We start from the raw sequence: 19474 nt of genomic DNA, 5'->3' as shown, positions 1-19474 counted from the left end.
TACAGAGATATTTAGCTTCAATTGGCTTCCATCGTTCCATGTACAAAAACGATAGAAGATACAATGCATCACATCAATTCCGCAATTCCCTTTCAAATTCATGATCCATTTGTACGAAGTATGCATGTATAAATAAATACCTTCTCCCATAGATACATTATTCCTTTCCTTATGAAAAGTTAAGAAAATAATGCTACTTTCACGAATATTCATCCCCCAAAATAAACAGATACGACCATGGGTGAGGCTACAGGGGGTAAGGGCGACAGCCCCTGTGATTTCTTAAGTAGAAAGAAAAAGAAAATGGAGACGAAGACGAAGATGGGAAAAAGTGGAAGAACAGGGGGGGGGGCAGGAAGAGTATCAAAAGGAGAAATCCTGCTATTGAATTTAAAAAATGAAGTCGATAAGGTCATCGCATGGTCTGTTCGTGAGACTAACGCCCATATTTATATATGAAAGAAAATATAAGGCTGTCATCGACATATTTGTATCAAAAACCTATTCCCTTGATTATTGCCGATAGTAAATTGGAGCGAAGGGAAGATTGGATTACTTCATGTCATGAAACGTGGATCCTCATCCATGTTTTATCCCTGACATATCAAACTTAAATGTCAAGTCCACCCCAGTAAACTATTGATTTGAATAAATAGAGAAAAATCAAACTAGCATAACACTAAAAATTTCATCAAAATCGGATGTAAAATAAGAAAGTTATGGCATTTTAAAGTTTCGCTTATTTTTCACAAAACAGTGATATGCACAATTCCGTGACATGAAAATGATTCAGTCGATGATGTCCATCACTCACTATTTCTTTTGTTTTTTATTGTTTGAATTATACAATATTTCATTTTTTAGAGATTTGACCATAGGGACCGAATTGACTGAATCATATAGTATTAAACAATGCTAATTCCACATGTTCAGAGAGGAATTGATCACCGTTTCACTTGACAATGAGGAGAAAATTAGAATATTTCATATTTCATATAATGAAATACAAAAGAAATAGTGAGTGGATGACGTCACCAGTGTCCTCATTTGCATACCGACCAGGATGTGCATATAATTGTTTTGAGAAATTAAGCGAAACTTAAAAATGTCATAACTTTCTTATTTTACATCCGATTTTGATGAAATTTTCAGTGTTACGCTTGTTGGATTTTTCTTTTTTTATTCAAATCAATTTTTTGTTGGGATGGACTTGTCCTTTAAAGTACATGAAGTATCATAAATAGGCCTATTTTCCTGGAAAACCGATATAGGTGATATACTTGCCTTTGTCATGTTTATGGATCTTTACTCTCTTAAAAATGCTGAGCAACATACTGTCTACACAATGGGTTAAAACTTTATCCAATTCTGGGTAGTTTTAAACCAATAATGTGTGCTTTGGGTGAAAACTACACAGTATTGGTTGAAAACTACCCAGAGTTGCAAACAAAATTAACCAATCGTTGTGTGGACAGCATGTTGCCCAACATTTTAAGAGTGTAGGTAGCAGTGGCGTATCTACAAATAAAGCGACGAGGGTAAACGCTTCAATCGCCCCGGCCCCCATCTGGTCCCGGTTGCCTCCCCATTTGTCTGTTATAATCAAATTCAAATTTTCTCCACATTTTGCCTTTTGCGATGATTTAAAATCTGGCGGGGGGGGGGGGGGCGGGGTGATTTTGTTGTCAACTTAAATTCTAAACCCAAGTTGAATAGGACCTATGAGAATGTTACAAGTGTTTTTTTCGTTTTCCCATTTTTTTTTTCACTTTTACTTTTAATTTGGAATCATGACGAAGTGTTGCTCGTAGTTTCAGAGATCAGGGGCCCTTAACACAAAGCTTAGCAATCATTGTACTGTAGGACATTTAAAAACTATTGATTGCAGTGACTGTAGTGTACAATCAATCGTGAAAATCAAGCATACGATAAATCTTTCACTTTTGTGTAACAGGTCCCGGGAGAAAAAAATGGGAGGAATTGAAATCTTGTATTCAGAGCAGGTATTTGGAAGGTGGATAGGCTTTTATGTCCTTACATACATGGTATTGGTTATATCAAAGTGCATAATATATTATTTTATGTTTTGGTTTTTTTTATCCTGCCAATCTCCTGTAAATAATTTTTCTTGGTGATTTATAATAAAAACATAGATTTACGAAAAAGTCCGTATGAATAATGTAATATTGATAGATTCCTAGTTTGGGTAAACGCATGTATTACTTGTAGTACGAGTATGATCGGGGATTTGTTAGTGACTCACAATATTTCCTACTTGTGGACTCAACACCAGATTCTGATATGCGCCATTTTAGAATTGAAATGAAGACATCACTTGACGGTGCTGGTGGAGATTTAAAAACCCAGATGTGATACCTGCATGCCTAGCCTCGGGCCACTGTAATGAGAAACTGTCTACTTGTATGCCTATTGTAAAATAGTACAATGTACATAATATCAGCCTTCCAGTTAGGTGCGTTCACACCAATTCGATTTTTACAGGGTCACACGGCCGTATACATATTAGCCAGCTCGCGGATATTTCGCCCCCACCCCCGCCCCCAGAAAGTGTTACGCAATTTTGGGTTGCTATAAGTTTTTTCCGTGTTAGCTTGTCAGATTTCCTGGTGGGGGCAACAGAGGTGTATTATTCACGTCTGGGATCGAAATTGAACGTCACCATCCGAAAGACGTGACGGCGGCTCGAGCCTCGAACCTCTGCATCATATTTTTATCTCCCCAAATTTAGCTTGGATTACGGGCGCACGCCGCAACGCCCATAAGATGTGTGGACTGTTTATACATGTATATGGCTGTGGACTGTTAAATAACCCTTTTTCAGTTTTTACAAGTATTTTTTTTTTCTTGCAGGAAATATGCTATCGGGGATTGTTTTGTTAATTTGAATGTTCTGTGTATTCAGCTCACTTTAATTTCATCAAGTTACTATTTATCAAACAAAGTCAATGGCGTAATGATACAATATTTTCTGAGGGGCTTCGTTTTGATCTGATTTACTTCTGCTGCAAAATCATATGCAAGCGAGTGAAGCGAGCCTTTATTATGGACTCCCTTTCGACGTTGACATATATTTGCCATTTAATATGCCAGATCAGTTGAAGACCCAATGAACATCGTGATATTGACTATTGTAGTGTCAGACTTTTATTTAAATTCAATTCAATTCATTTATTTTCCTCTTTCAATCTTTTCATATTTACTAATGATAGTTCAATTTGCATATATACAACACATAACACTTTAATTCATTACAATAACATAAGATCGAAAGGGAAGGAGACCGACTTAAAAGCAGAGCTTGTAGGGTGAAGGCCCCCCCGTTTCGAAGAACATGATATAACTTATAGTAAAAAGAAAATAACAAAAATGAAATAAATGATTGAATGAATAAATAAATAAATAAATAAATAAATAAAAATGAATAAAATGGAATAAGTAAAACAGAAGTAAATAAATAATGATGTTAACAAAAGTAATCATTTGATATTGAAAAAAAAATGGAAGGGGGTCTCCTGCCCCCAACCCCACCGATACACTAATGAAAAAAACAACGTTATCTAGTCAGTCTCGAGGTCTTCTTGTACCTAAGGTTACATGCATTCCCAGACACCTTACACTCAAGAATCATTCTCATGTGGAGTCCCTCTGTGAGATGTATGTGGGCCACAAGAAAATATTCCGACAGCATATTCCTGCGGATTCCTTCCGTTCCATAAACTGTTATTCTTCGGGGGTTTTCCATAGCAAGGTCCTTTGCTGGGCTTCCTTTCTCTCCCGCTGGATAACAGACGTTACAATTGTAACTCGATCGTTTTCTCCGCAGCAAGGGAAGTCGAACCACTCTCTTCAAAGCCGTATACGGTTTCCCTCTCAATTCTTGCAGTCGTGGATGTTGTTAAGATTCTGATAACAATGGAGGCATTTCAATAGGGAGAAGTAGGGATATTGTATTCTTTTGGAGAGTGAAACGTAAATATTTTGACGACTTGCAAGAGTCAGGGTCATATTGAACATGATCACCTTCAGATGATTACGTAATACGCATGGTCAGTGCCCTTAGTAAGTAAATATAGGATCCATGATTACAGAGATGAAGTTATTTGTCAGAGAAAGTGATGAGTGATTGTGGGAATATAGTGGATTATTGTGGTTACAACATAATAATAATAATAGTTACATTTATATAGCGCTCATTACTCTTTGTTTCTAAATGATTTGCATTACAATTATTATTACCCCGGTCATCGGATCCTGGCATGCCCGCACACAATGTACAGGTATGGACATTCTCCACTCCCTGGGAGCATTCCAACAAAAGTTCCAAGACTCAGTTGTTTTTAGGCAAACTACATAGGCTTTCGCGTCCTACCGGGTACCCATTTAACACCTGGGTGGAGTGTGGAAACTTTTGCATGGATTGACGCCTTGCCTTGCCTAGGTTCTCGTCTCCTGTCATCTGTCTGATGACGCAGTCGGTAGAATTCGTGTCATACCCTGGTCAGGGAATTCTCACTAACAATTCCCTACCCTGATAATGATAGATGGGAGTTTTCTTCCAACTCTGATCAAGTATATTACAGCGGTCTCGTACATCAAATTAATATCTAGATAAGGTGTAACACGGCACGGATCCGATGGGATGGGCGCTCGTTTCCCTCCGCGGAACCCCCATGCAACCCACTTTTTTTTTTTTTGGGGGGGGGGGAATACCCTCCGTATGTGATGTTAAGTGTTTTGCCTAAACAAATAGTGTCCCTTTTCTTGTCTTGCAGAGCTGAGATCCACCCATTGGTCTTGCTATAAAAATAATATAGCAATAAGCAGCATTTTTAACGCAATCTGGCCGGCACCTATAATCTTTAAAATATAATTTACATCTTTATGCGTACACCTTGATCATGGAGATAAGTGCAAAGATTGACGACCTATATTTCTAAGACTGCGCCACTGCGGGGGTTGCCGTTTTCGTAGAGAAATTCTTTGAAATTTAACTGATTTGCAATACGGTAGGCCTATATTTTTGTCTAGGACAGCTTCGATGTACCTCTGAGTAGAGGGTTAGAAATAGAATGAAATGGGAGTTGAAAAGTTTATGGGCTATTCTTGACGAATAAGTCAAACTCGGTTCGGACATGAGATAAAACGCTTTGAAACGGCCTGGGATTTCGTCGGATATTATGGAGTGTGTATCGATTTCATCATTAGAGACCGGTGCAGGGTCGGGTGACCTCATGGGATATAACCGATAGCTACTAACTTGGTGAAAGGAGGGGAAAATAACGAAGAAAGTTCTGAAAGAAGGAAAGGAATACGCATGGGGGAAATACAGAGTATAGGATCAGAATAATAGAACAGAAAAGTCAGAGAAAGAGGAAGATAGATAAATGAATGAATAAATGAATGAATGGTTAACTTAGATGAGTTGATAACTTTATATTGGGTCTAGAATAATTCAGGAAGAAATTAGATAGAAAGAAATATAAATAGAGATGGATGATGATTACATAAGTATAGGTAACTCTATACTTGGCCTAGAATAATTTAGTTAGAAGATATATAGAAAGATAAATGAATAGATAGGTACTTGTAGGTAGATAGAAACATAGGTATATAATTTTTTTTAAACAAATGCACACCGAGTTACCAATAATGTATATAGCATTTCCATTTATCTGAATGCATGATAAAATAGCATTGTCGATTAAATGCCTTAAATGCCTTACTCAAGGGCATAGGTGCCGCGGCCGGGGATCTAACCCCGGACTCTCCATGTATAGCCAGACGCCCACTAGCGTACCTACGGGGGGGGGGGGCAGGGGCATTCTGCCCCCCCTGACGAGCCACAACCCATACAAAAAACATATCCCTGCCCCCCCTGACGAGCTTGAAAGACATTTTTTGCCCCCCCCCCCCCCCCCCCCCCCTGACGAACTTGAAGACCTTTTTTTTTTTTTTTTTTTTTTTTTTTTTTTTTTTTTTTTTGCTTGTCATAGTTCCATAGTGGTGATATATCTTTCCAATTTGGAAAAAAGAAGTTCAGTAGGTGCCCTCCCTAGAATCAGTGTTAGATTGTCAATCATATTCATTCATTTTTGTCAATCAGCAATATCAAATTAAAAAAATTAGAATGGGTTGGGTCGAATGAATATTTTTTTACTGCCAGTTGTAATTAGGCCCGTGTGACCTTTAGTGTGTAACAGTGCCGGGCAGTTGAACGTATATGACTTTTGTTTTCGTTCTACTCAAACTCAAAGCACTCGGAATATCAAGGATGCGTTTAATTTTATTCGCTTCTTAAATTGCGATCTGACGTTTTAAAATTGTGTACATTAACCACCAAAATAAAGGGAAAAAAAGAAAGAAGAAAAGACGTGACAGTGTCACTGATTCAGATCAGTGGGCAGTGTCCATGAAACATAAACAGCGCCACCAAGTGTGCAAGGACGCGGATATAATGACGAGACCCTTGTCGGATTTTTTTTGGTCCCAATACTTTAATTTGTCAATGGAGTTTTGTTTGATTTTATATATTGCAACTTTGACAAGTTTTACTTGCTTCAAGTTATTCTTTCTTCTGAGATTAATATTGCATTTTTAGTTCATGAACATTTACTTTCACTCAAACAAACTCTCATCGTTCATTTCAGTTTCCTTTTCTTCATCCTTGTCTTGCATTTTGTCCACTCAAAATTCTATTTAGAATGAATCCCCCCTCATGAACAAAAAATCGAAATCTGCAGCTTGTATTCTTTATACTTTAGAATGATGAATAATGGACACTTGGCTTTGATGTCAGCATTTGTAACCGATAGTTTCATCGATATAAGTTTAATTTCTTTTTTAAAATTAACTTCATGAAACGAATTACCCTCTTCATCTTTGTTTCTCTCTCTACATGTATGATTGTCGTCATGTTCGGACCATCCATCACACTAGAATTTTTTTTTTTTGGGGGGGGGTTGTTAAATATATACAGGTAAAGGATGAATAGAAACGAATGAGTCCGAAATCAGTCAAATTTTCAAATATTAATCAGTTCACTAATTTTTATCGATTTCTGTATTTGTGTATATTTCAGTTCACTACAAAGACACGGCGATTGCACGACACGGAGTACATCGATACCGATTCGACATCGGTAGGATACCTCAGGGTGAGACGGTGACGTCAGCTGAACTGCGCGTCTTTCGCGACTCACGCGGACAGGGGAGCTCGTTGTTTCGAATAGATGTGCTCCAGCTTAGAGAACGGGGCAGTGATGGGTGAGTTCGTTGTGATCTTCTTCTTAGGACATTTTCTTACATTTTACCCATCAACCGGGGACGTCCCTGATGCAGCAAAACGTGCTTTTCAATTCCTCATCTCATTATTCTCATTACAAAGAAAGGAATTACGGCAATGATAAAGTTGTCCATGAAGTTATAATCCAAGCAATACCCGACATTCATGAAAATGGGTTATACGAATAATATAAATGAATTAAATAATTAATCAATAAACAAACAAATGAATAAATTATTTCATTATTAAATTAATTAATAAATGAATGAATGAATTGAAGAATAGGTTAACATTTGATCGAAGAGGCATTTTGCAATGAATTGTATTGTAATTATTACTTGAAAGACATCTGGCTTGATTAGATTCATTGATTGCAATCACTCATTACTTTTGCTTGAAGGCCGAAGTCGAATATCAAATCACATTAGGAAAGTACTTCCTGATTCACCCAAGCGTAAACTCATGAAAACGGTATCAGATTATTTAGGAGAAGGCCCCCTTTATGTAAGTGATATTAGGCACAATCAACAAGAGCAAATACAAGCGATAGAGTAAAAAAACTTTTATGTTTTCCCAATGTACATGATACAGTATTTCTCCATTGTTTGTGGTCGCAGATCCCGGTCACATGTATATCTTGACAGTACCATTGTCGGTCCGGGGGACCATGGATGGTTGGTCTTTGATATGACGTCAGCCACGAGTACATGGAGGACTTATCCAGGAGCTAACGTGGGTCTGCAGCTCCGCGTGGAGTCTTTACAAGGTATACCATGTCAGTAATATTATGTAGCATCCCCAATTACACCGGTAAAACCCACTCCATAACCGACAAAGATATTACATCATTAGCAATGACACTGCAGCATCGGTCGGTTTAGAGTCGGATTCGGTAGTGTGGATGTAGCAATAGAGAGTTTTTACTCCTCGACGTACGAAGAGTTCAAGAACACAGTAAATGTATTAAGAATGCCTATTAAAATGACAATGAACAGCTGGAAGGTCTTTGTCGAAAATTGGTGAACTGGAATACTTTTCTTGTCCTAACTTTTGAAGCCGACGCAAAATTGCAAATAAGTCGTCTTTTTTCAGAGTCGAGGACGAAGCTTCTCTCTTGATTCACAAATTTTCACCGATTTTCGATAAAGACTTCTTTGAAAATACATATCCCTGTTCTTGAACCGTCCGTATGTCGTGGAGCTAAAATCTCCTATTATGTGTCGTTTAGGTAAATCAAACTCTCTACAGACTTAAGTTCCTTACGCAAAAATTTGAACATTTATCAGTGGACGGATCTGAGAAGTTATTATTATCATCATCATCATCATCGTCATTATCGAGATGTTGTTTGTACTCATATAATGTATATCACTGTAGTTTATATTTTAATGAAGTGATATACTACATGGTAAACAATAATGAGAATAACAGTAATGATGATGATAATAATAATAATAATAATGATAATAATAACAATAATGATAATAATTATAATAACAGTAATAATAATAATAATTATGATAATCATAATAATAATAATGATGATGATGATAATAGTAATGATAATAATGATAAAAATAATAATAGTAATGAAAATTATGGTAATGATTATTATAGTGTCTGTATTTTTTAACTATCTTTATGTTTGAAATATCTCTATATCTACTAATAACCTGTTTACCATGCCATAAAAACAACAGTAATAAAAAAAAAGATAAGAAAAATGCGAATGAGGCATCATGTCTTTAAAGGATTAAAACATATCATTAAGCCTTTGATGCTATTTTGATCATAGATTAGTTCGATGGAAGCCCTATTTTACTTTGTTTGCTTCGTAGAATTGTTTACGCTGATTGCGTTTGAAACACTATTTTGGGAGAAAACATTGAAGATATTTTCATATTAACGAAAAGGTTACTTATAAAAGCAAGAAGATGCAATGATGTAACATGTATTTGTTTGCAACAAAATTGGGATATTGATACACTGGCAGAACACTATGCTAGGGTTGAAGCTCAATAAGCTCATGCATCTTAGATCATGCTTAAAGTTTACCTGTGGGTCTTAATTAGTCTTTCTTAACGCGTTTGTTTATTGAGATATTGTTTATTAGGGAGTACAGAATTGCTTTTAATTAAAATGTCACCATATTTTTTCCTTGCATGGGCGAGACACAATATTGCACGTGCCTTGTTTACTGGTAGGTTTAAAATGAAATTACATCGTAAAATAATCATCAACATCACCACCGAAATAATCTTCATCTTTACAATCACTGCCATCATGACTATCGACATCTCCATCACCATCATCATCATTAAAGTTATCATCATCACCGTCATTATAGTCATCATCAAGAGTCATCAGTATCATCACCATCATCATTATCAAATGATCAATCATCATAATCACCATCATCACCATCATCACCATTATCATCTTTATCTGCATCATCACCATCATCATAATCATAAAATCATATCCATGTACAACGAATCAAAATACAAATTCGCTTTTTCTCAATAGGAAATCTTCACTCTAGTTATAAGTTAAGGATCGCATTGTTATTATTATTATTACTATTATTGATGTTATTATTATTATTAGTAGTAGTAGTAGTATTAGTATAAGTAGTAGTATTATTATTATTATTATTATTACTGTCATCATCATCATCATAAATTTCTTCATCTCTTATTGGTAGGTTTGGATATTGATCCCACCGAGGCAGGGGTGGTTGGTGTCGGTAACAACGAGGGTCGAGAGCCTTTCATGGTGGTCTTCTTCCAGCGCAACGAGGAGGTGGTTGCGGCGACTTCATCCCATCTCAGGCGTAGTCGTCGAGCAGCGAGCCGACAAAAGAAAAGCGGGAAGAGGCCCAGAAAACCCGACACGGATAATGATGTCACATCCAGAGGTAAGTGGGATGTCTACCGCAGAGATTGGCTGTACTTAAAAAAAAAAACACCCCCTGATTGCTAAGAAAGCATGAATGCTTGTCAGTGATCTTTAAATGCAAAAAGAGCTAATCTAGTCCCTAATGACACTCTTCTTGGAGTGATACTAGGGACCTTTTCTTAGTGAGTATTGTGCTTCTTTGAAGACACTTAGCCCGGGTTAAGTTAGCCACCCTTTAAGAATTCGGGCCTTTAACTCCAATCAGAGGTAAAAATCCACTCTCAAAAGATGCAAAAATTAACTCCATGAGGACTAGTCCCTTGCTTCACGCCGAGAGGAGTGTAATGTAATTGGGCTAAAAATGCCCAACTTTTAACCAACCCTGGGCAGCATACTCTCCACACAACTATTGGTTAAAATCTGTCCAAATTGGGTAATTAAAACTAATTATTGGGTAATAAATGTGCTCAATTATTGGATAATAATTGCCCAGAACATATGTATGACTTGTATATATACATTATCCAACACAGTGGACAGTATGTTGCCTAACATTTTAAGTGTGTATAGTTATTTTTTAGCATTTAGTAAGCAGATGATTGATGGTTTAACGTCCTCTCCAAAGCACCTTCACTCTTAAAAAAAGAAGAAATAAAGGGTGAATAGGGGGTAAATCATCCTTTAAAAGGGCAAAGGAGTGACAGCGTTTTTGATAAAGATGGGAAACGCCGTCACTCCTCGATCCTTCAACCTTTCCGCCTTTATTTTTTTATTGTTGGAGTGTTGTAATGAGGATGATTGCCTATTAACCGAAGGGCAATTGCTCATCGACTTGGTATCGAATCCGGGTCTCCGAATACCGAGACCACTGCTGTATACCAACCGAGCTATAATACCTGCTCTTTTAGTACAATTGTTTTGTAATGATTAATAATATCCTTGATACTTTTGGGCTCTTGTTTTTGAATGGCAATTCGTGCTATCTTCTAGATAATTTCCCACGTATTTTAATCAATCACAAGGATGAAATATGTAATTGAAATTGGTCTATACTCTCAAGTATATGTGGCCTTTTTAGATGTTTACCCCCTCTCACCACATCACCACTTCTTTTGTTATGAGAATCATATTTCAATTATAATATGGCATTGTTTTGATATCTAAAATACAATTGCGAATTGTTGTGTAGAAACAGTAATCATATCATTAATTTTTGTATCCGAAATTAGCAGGGGAAGTCCACCCAAATGGGAAAAATGATTTGATGAAAAAGAGAGAAATCAAACAAGGACTGATAAATTAACCAAAATCAGTTGTAAAATATAAGAAAGTTATGACAGCTTGAATTTCGCTTTTAATTCACAAGATAGTAATGCACAACCTGGTCAGAAAGTTAATAAGGAGAGTGATGACGTTCTCACTATTCCTTTTGTATTTTATTTCATCAAATATGAACTATACGCCTATTTGAATTTTATCATCATTGTCATGTGACAGAAAATTTTATTCCAGCTCCCTGAACATGTGGAATTACCATTGTTTTATCATTTTGTGGTTCAATCAAGAGGGCCCTTTTTGTCAAATCTGTGAAGAAAATATAATATCTAATAATTCAAACACTAAAACACAGAATAAGTAGTGCGTGAGCGACATCATCTACTCTCTCATTTGCATGATCCTGATTTGTGCATATAACTTTTGTGCAAATAAGCGAAACTTAAAAATGTCATCAATTTCTTATTTTACATCCTATTTTGATGAACTGTTCTCCGTTATGCTTGTTTGATTTTTCTCTATTGATTCAAATCAACCTTTTTTCTGGGGTGGACTTGACCTTTAAATCAATTCTCATTTGGATTATGTTGCCTCCTAATGCGGCGGTCACATCAAAGAGACCGATTACGATCGGACCGATGGTATGTTATTGCACATGAATTAATGAAATTGATCGGACTGGTATTCGTTTTCTTGGTGTGACTGAGCTTTGCCAAATACCCCGTCGTCACCTTCCATTATGATTTTGTCAATCGACAGTTTACATGCCACATGAAACATTTCATTGCTCAATTTCAGTTCTTATTGCCAACCGAATTATCATGATTCATTTACTTTTATGGGTATATTTATTCAATTTTTCTCTTTATTCATTATTTTATATACTTTTCATCATGTTCAGTGTATCTGCATGATTTTCGAGATCACGCCAATCTCATTCATTTATCCGTATTTATATCCCGATCTTTACTTATTTCATCTCCATTGGTTTGCATGATTTTTTTTAAATAGCATTTATTTATATACTAATTGACATGATTTGAACAGAGCAATAGTTTTTACTATTACCCTGCTTAAAAAATGATTGGTGTATAAAGCAAATAGTGACTACTCTCTTATTCGGACAATAGTAAAAACTGATACCCCTCAATGAACTTGATAATCGGCCTACCTTTTCCCTCGACTTCAAGTCTCGTGGAGGGGGTTGGGGGTAGTAGGCCTATGGTCTCAAGCTTAATTCGGGGCAATACTTTTTACTATTGCCCTCATGTAAAGTCAATATTTGTATACCTTTTCCCTCTTTGTAGTCTATAGTATTTAGATGTATTTACAGCACCTTTCCATTTCACCTATTTATTTCTCTTCCATTTCATTTTTTTTACGTTTCACCCTCTCATATCCAGATAGTGCATCATCTCGAAATAGCGATTGGCAATGTAAACGAAAGAATTTGTTCGTCAATTTCGAAGACCTAGACTGGCAGGTAAACCCGTAGCAAACAAACAAACAAAAAACCACACCCAATTTCAAAACTTTAATCTATGTGAAAATAGTATTTGTCTGTATTCGTGTGCACTTTTTGTTTCCCATTTTTTCAGATTTTAACGCTCGACTTCGCAAACGGAAGCGGCTTTGCAAACGCAAATCCATGTTCGTCAATTTTGAAGACCTCGACTGGCAGGTAAAGAAGGCCTTAAACAGTTGCCTGTTCATAGAACCTTTCTCATACAGGCACATTGATCAATGTACGAGGTCCAGTGGTAAGACTGCCTTAATGCTCACTGTCCGAGGGTCATAGATTCGAATCTGCACTTTCCTTCGATGTTCTTCATATCTACAAGTCCACAGTATGTCCAGGAAAATGTTTACAATGGAATAGTCCCAGAATGCATGTCACTTCTCATTTGATGTTTATGTTTATCTTCCACGGAAATCTACATCGAGTTCGCATGTTGGTAGAGATGGTAGCCCAACGTTTTCCTTAATATTCAACAAATATTCAGAACGGACGTGTCCCCCACCCCCTCAAGAATTTCGAATTTTACGCAGCCTATGGAGGAGGGTCGAATCCTCTCTTCGCCCCCCCCCCATATGATTTTCTATTTGTTCTATGTTTTCGTTGTTATTGGTTGTATTGAATGTAGTTGTGTAGCTGCTGTTTTCTCCTCATTCTCCCTTTCTTTTTCTTCTTAATTTTCTCCTTTTATTTGTATGTCTACTTTATATCAAGTTGTATATTTCGTCTCGTATAAATGTTAAGTTCATATCCTTATTTTTTCTCCTTCACTTTCGTCTTTCTTCTCCTTCTAAGGTTCCTTCTACTTTTTTTCTTATTTTCTTCTGCTCCTTCTTGCTCCTCTTTTTTCCCTTCTTCTTCTCCTCCTTCTTCTTCTTCTTCCCCTTCTTACTCCCCTTCTCCTCCTCCCCCTTCTCTTTCTCTTTCTCCTCCTCCTTCTTCTTCTTCTTCTTCTTGTTCTTCTTCTTCTTCAATTTTGGCAATTTTTGGCAGATGGCAAAATAGGCAGTATAGTCCTGCCATTCTGGGGAAGAAATTTCTTCTCATTAGAGTGTTTGTTATTGAATGTATGGGTTTAAAATGGAAGTCCGACGGGATACTAAAGTTTATCTTATCTGAATATTGATCCTAAAAATGATAGGCCTATATAATAAGATAATTAGCAACTAAATATAGTATAGGCTCGAAACATTTTTTTTACGGTATTTTGATTTCTTCTTAAGTTGTGGTTTAACTCTGGGTAGCTACTTTTAACATTAATCTTTAACAGTAGATATTCTATTTATCGGCACAATTGGTGCTCGATCATTCACACTTTTGTCTGGGTTTCCGTCGCCATTCAAGTATGGGGAAAGAATACAGCTATCATAAGAAACACATATAATGTAAAACAATAATTAGTTTTGGCTTCCAATAATTATGGCAAAGAGTTTTCATTCAATTATAGACAGGGGTCAGCAATGCTTCAAAAGGGAAATGAAAAGTCATGGTAAGAGCTATCTACTAAATATTTGGTGATTTTTATTCTCACCCATTTTATTTTGTTTTTACAGGAATGGATCATCGCGCCACTCGGATACGTCGCTTTCTACTGCCAGGGCGAATGCGCATTCCCCCTCAATGGGCACGCCAACGCAACCAACCACGCGATCGTCCAGACACTCGTCCACCACATGAGCCCGAACACCGTCCCCCAGCCCTGCTGCGCCCCGACCAAACTCAGTCCAATCACCGTACTCTACTACGATGATAGCCGCAACGTCGTCCTCAAAAAGTACAAGAATATGGTGGTCCGTGCCTGTGGTTGCCTTTAGCAACGGACCATACGTGGAAAATAACATTCATTATTTTTCTTTAAAATATGACTTTTAAGGAGCCATGGACAAAAAGAACTTTAACCTCTTCAACAAAAAAAAAGGTTCTTACGTTGTGGAGGGTATTTATTGAAAGTTGATAATCATATTTCTCGGTACGGTATATTATTACATGGGCCATTGATTATACTATTGAAATTGTTTCGTTAAAGGTAGCCCTTTTTAATTATTGCATATACTAGGCCTATTCATATTTTTAAATCCAGCAACCGGCTGTCATTTCTGTTGGCCTATAAACGTTAATATTTGGTATTTACAGATTATGCGGCTCATAATGACTTGTATTCGTATATTAGAAGGTCAATTTCTTTATTTTCAATATTTATACAAGCAACGTTATTACGATTTTAAGAACATTCTCTCTCTTTTTCTTACTCTCTGTGTTAATAGGGGTTGGTATAAGGTTAGTGGAATGATGGCTTCACCCCCTCCCAATTAAAATATCCAGGATCATTTTATAGTTACAAAACCCAACACAACTATCTTTCCAATATTCCTTCTATCCTTTAATACTTCTTTCTTTTCCCTTTTTTCATTAAAGAAAATCTTTCAAAAAGAAAATTGGGGCGACCGTTCATTGCTTTCATCACTCTTGCACCAACCTTGCGTGACAGTGCTTATTCGATCTTTTTTTTTTTTTTTTTGGGGGGGGAGGGTCTTTGGTCGGTCGTTATTGAAATAAATGTCATAATCAGAAGAGACCGCTTGTAAAATGATATTTACACGTATATAGGCTGACGAGATTTTTTATCAGAATTGTTGAAATCTTAGAATATAAGTGCGGAAATGATATAACCCTCTTTTGGAATGTGATAAAATCGTAGACGTGTTCGTGGCAAGTACATCCACCTATGTCATGTATGTAGTGATCTTAGATAATATTTCTTTTCTAATGTAGAGTTGAGAAAATTTGCCAAGCCAATCACTTAATGAGGTAGATGTCTTGGCCATGATGCGAGAATATTAAACTGGCGCAGGCTTCGGTATTTTCAATAATCATGAGTTGCTATTATGATTTGAGATAAAAATATTTTGCAGTAATCATTGTGTGGGTGTGGCATATGAGTGAATTCACGGAAGGTGGGTGCCGGAAGAAGTGATAAGCTTCCGGGTCATCTTATATTCGTGGTCAATCTGCCCGTCCATTTGCAAATTTAGGAAGTTAAATGTGTAATAAATTTATGTATTTCCGGTCTAACCATTTTCGAGCGCATAAATATAATAAAATTTGATAAATATGCATGGCGAGCGCGTTTCATGAATTTCAATGGATTTCAAGATGAAGACAGTATACATGTTGCCTGTCACTTCAGATTATTTGCTTTGTTGCAGAACAATAAATAAAGATGAATAAAGGTTACTAGACATAACAAATTATTAGACAATGAATAATAAGTGAATGAATAAGTGAATCAATTGAATGCATAAATGGGCCTTAATTAAAATTGATTAGTAACTGAAGGGAAATAATGATTGATTGGATATATAAAGATGATACATATAACGCGTGTAATGTGACAATTTTTCGTCTATTTCATAAAAATATGCACATATACAGTTGTGCTCAGAAGTTAATGAACCCACCACAAAATGCACTCCTTCAGGCTGAGTGTTGAATTTAGACAATAACACTACAATGTCAAGCAGGCCTGGCCAGAGAAACAAACTAAGATTATATCACCTGACTTCACAATAAAATATCTAAAACATGGCAGAACTCGAACGCTTAAAATATCTTTATTTTCTGGTGGGGTTCACTAACTTTTGAGCATCACTGTATATCGACGGATCAGCGTTTCAACTTTTGTTCAAAATGAAAATATAGGTAATTGTCAATCTTGTATTTTGTGAATATTACTGAAGAGGTAAATGGATATTTGATGAAAATAGATGAATATATGAATATAAATGAGTAATTTGAATTATGTAAATGAATGAATAAAATTAATAAATAAAGAAGAGGTAACATGAGCATTTTCGTCTTTCCCCATACATTTAAGTGGTTCATTGTTTGAATTTGTAATTAAAAGAAGGAGAATGGTCATTGCCTATTGTGATTTAGAGAAGATTTAAAACTAAAACAGACCTTTATATTATCGAATATTATTGATGTATATATATTTGCTTGAAGAAAACTTGTCTAGATATTGTTGAAATATCCCCCCCGGTCGCTTTCACTTGATTTTTCACTTTCCTTGGTTGTGATGCCAGGGATCACTCGATTTGGAATGAAGTTAGAGTGTAGGTGTGAATTTTCAAACAGAATTCATTTTATTAAGGATGATATTCACTCAACGACAAGTGAAATTCACTCTAAATCTAGTGGAATGTTATTCACTCCCACCGAAGAGTGAATTATTCACTCGATTCGTCTTAAAATGTACAAGAAAAAGTGTTCCATGGTAGTCTTACGATACGATGAAAGATTCCCCTGTCATGCCATATTTATACAAACTATTGGATAAAGCGATTTTTTAAACGAAAATAACCTTTGGAAAAAAACTTTGGAACAACATACCTTGTGTGAAAACAGAAAAGTCTAAGAATTTTTTTTTGATTTTTTTGTTGAAAATTTTGATCACTAATGCTTTATTGGAGATCCTCCCATTAGCAATGCGACAAAGATGTGTGATGTCACTTGTGAACAACTCTCCCAGTACTTTTAAACTGCCTCTTTTATCACATCTATCAGTAGATCATGAATTCTTTCTATAGGGGGGCATGTATTACAAATTTTCAAAGAATACATTAGCAAAAATAGATCAAAAATAGACATTTTGGGGGTATTTTATAGTCCACCAAAGGGAAAGTTGTTAACATGTGACATCACCACTGATCTAAATACTATACTAATAGTATTCAGATCAGTGGACAACACATATCTTTGTCGCATTGCCAATGGGAGTATCTCCATATAGCATTAGTGACCGTAATATTCAAATACTCATAACTTACTCATTATTCGTCTGATTTTTCTCAAATTTTCTTAGTTCTTATTCTTTTATTTTTATGTTTCCACACGAGTCCACATGTTCCACAGGTTTCACCCCCCTTTAACGAATTTCATGTTTTTTGGCGATTAAACTTATTCAAGGGTAATGGCTCCCTCTTCCGCCCACAATGAGGCAGCCCATCTGAGATCAAGATATCCAAAGGCCTATACATTCACAGGGTTTGTACGCCCCATTATAGATATTGGCGTCGTGTATATATCTTTTGTCTGATATAATTATCCTACAGAATGATATTTATTGTGTATATAGTTATTTTATAATCTTGTCATTTTTTTACATTCGGAAAATCATCACGTTTTATCGATCGCATATTTTAAAATCGAACATTTTCATTTATAATGTCTCGTCATTGTGGTTCACTTGTGTGTGCCGAATTAAACGTGTCATATCGCCTGCATACTCTTGTATATATTTATGTTGTTTTATCCCGATTTTAGAGGGAAGAAAAATACAAAAGACTATTAGCCCTATAAAATCTAACTAGTTGTTTGTATATCTGTATGCGAATGAAAATAAATATGCATAATCCCCACCGGAAATATTATATATTTATATGCTTTTATATGTTTGGAATCGATTTTATTTTACTTTTATTAATTCAATAGAGCTGTCCATTTTTTTAAAAAGAAATAATAATATTTGGATAATAATCTGTTGCATTTATTTCAAGATGCCCATAGGCCTACAGAATTGCTTTACCATTTGTATTTCAAACACATCTGGCTCCGCCCAGGGACGGATCCAGGATTTCATCAATTAGGGGGCACATAAAATAGGTCGATTTGCTGAGACAAAGAAATTAAAGTCTTCTTTAAGAAAGGGCGTAATTTCCTTAAGAATTCTGACAACAAAACAAATATGTGGCCTGAGTCCCTGCTTAGTTATATCAGTATTGATATTTTCTTTTATAGTTACGAGTTATTTTTTAAGATGTGGCTATTGATGAATGTGGATGTATTGCAAATTATGATGAAAAATATAGCGTGTTAGTCTATACATGGTTTCCAACCAAGAATTACAACAACACAAGAGAAAATAATTAGAAAAGGAACGAGCTCCTATTTCTGTATATTGGTTGATAAATCAGTTCAACTGCTTTAAAACATTGATTTTTATTCACCCACTTAGAAACATATTGATTTGATAAGTATCATAAGTGTGAACCTGTTCAATTGGAGCAATAGCTGACGAATTTATGCGTTGTGGTGAAATGCAATGCGAGACCCGACGAAGCAAAATAATTTTATGATTGTCATAATGTATAGTTAAGATTATCCGTGGGAGCAACCCGGGAGCAACATCTCGTCTCAGGAGCAAATTTATGGAATCGGCGAAAATTATTTATTCCATACAAATTATTTTTTTTTAATGCCCCTAAATCGGATTGTTTCTTAGGTCACAAGAATAGAATCCTCCTGGTCATTCAGTATTCATGATCCATGGCAAATATAAGTATGTATGATTTTTCTGTTGGTAAAGTCACATTAATTTTGTGGCGAATTAAATATGATCTAGAATATTGTAAGATATTTCTTGTCAAATGTACAGAAACAGATAATACGCAATGTAAATTCAATAAAACATTGGGAAATCAA

General features: G+C 35.9%; 1 protein-coding gene across 1 annotated transcript; it reads left to right on the top strand.

Annotated features, from left to right (window-relative positions):
- Positions 1–237: 237 nt before the first annotated feature.
- On the top strand, positions 238–19474 carry LOC129265430 (protein DVR-1 homolog). The gene is made up of 6 exons (XM_054903425.2): positions 238–256; positions 7100–7283; positions 7920–8068; positions 10007–10219; positions 13074–13156; positions 14545–19474. The coding sequence occupies exons 1-6, from the start codon at positions 238–240 to the stop codon at positions 14803–14805; spliced, it is 909 nt and encodes a 302-aa protein (XP_054759400.2). The 3' UTR covers positions 14806–19474.

Source organism: Lytechinus pictus, chromosome 1 (genome assembly GCF_037042905.1).
Source record: "Lytechinus pictus isolate F3 Inbred chromosome 1, Lp3.0, whole genome shotgun sequence".
Lineage (NCBI taxonomy): Eukaryota > Metazoa > Echinodermata > Echinoidea > Temnopleuroida > Toxopneustidae > Lytechinus > Lytechinus pictus.
The sequence above is the reverse complement of the archived record's forward strand: the minus strand, read 5'-3'. Positions and strand labels throughout refer to the sequence as shown.

Excerpts from the sequence above, each read along its gene's own strand:
- LOC129265430 (XM_054903425.2), top strand. Across the intron at positions 7,284-7,919 it reads AGAGAACGGGGCAGTGATGG|ATCCCGGTCACATGTATATC; the intron begins GTGAGTTCGTTG and ends TTGTGGTCGCAG. Across the intron at positions 8,069-10,006 it reads CCGCGTGGAGTCTTTACAAG|GTTTGGATATTGATCCCACC; the intron begins GTATACCATGTC and ends TCTTATTGGTAG.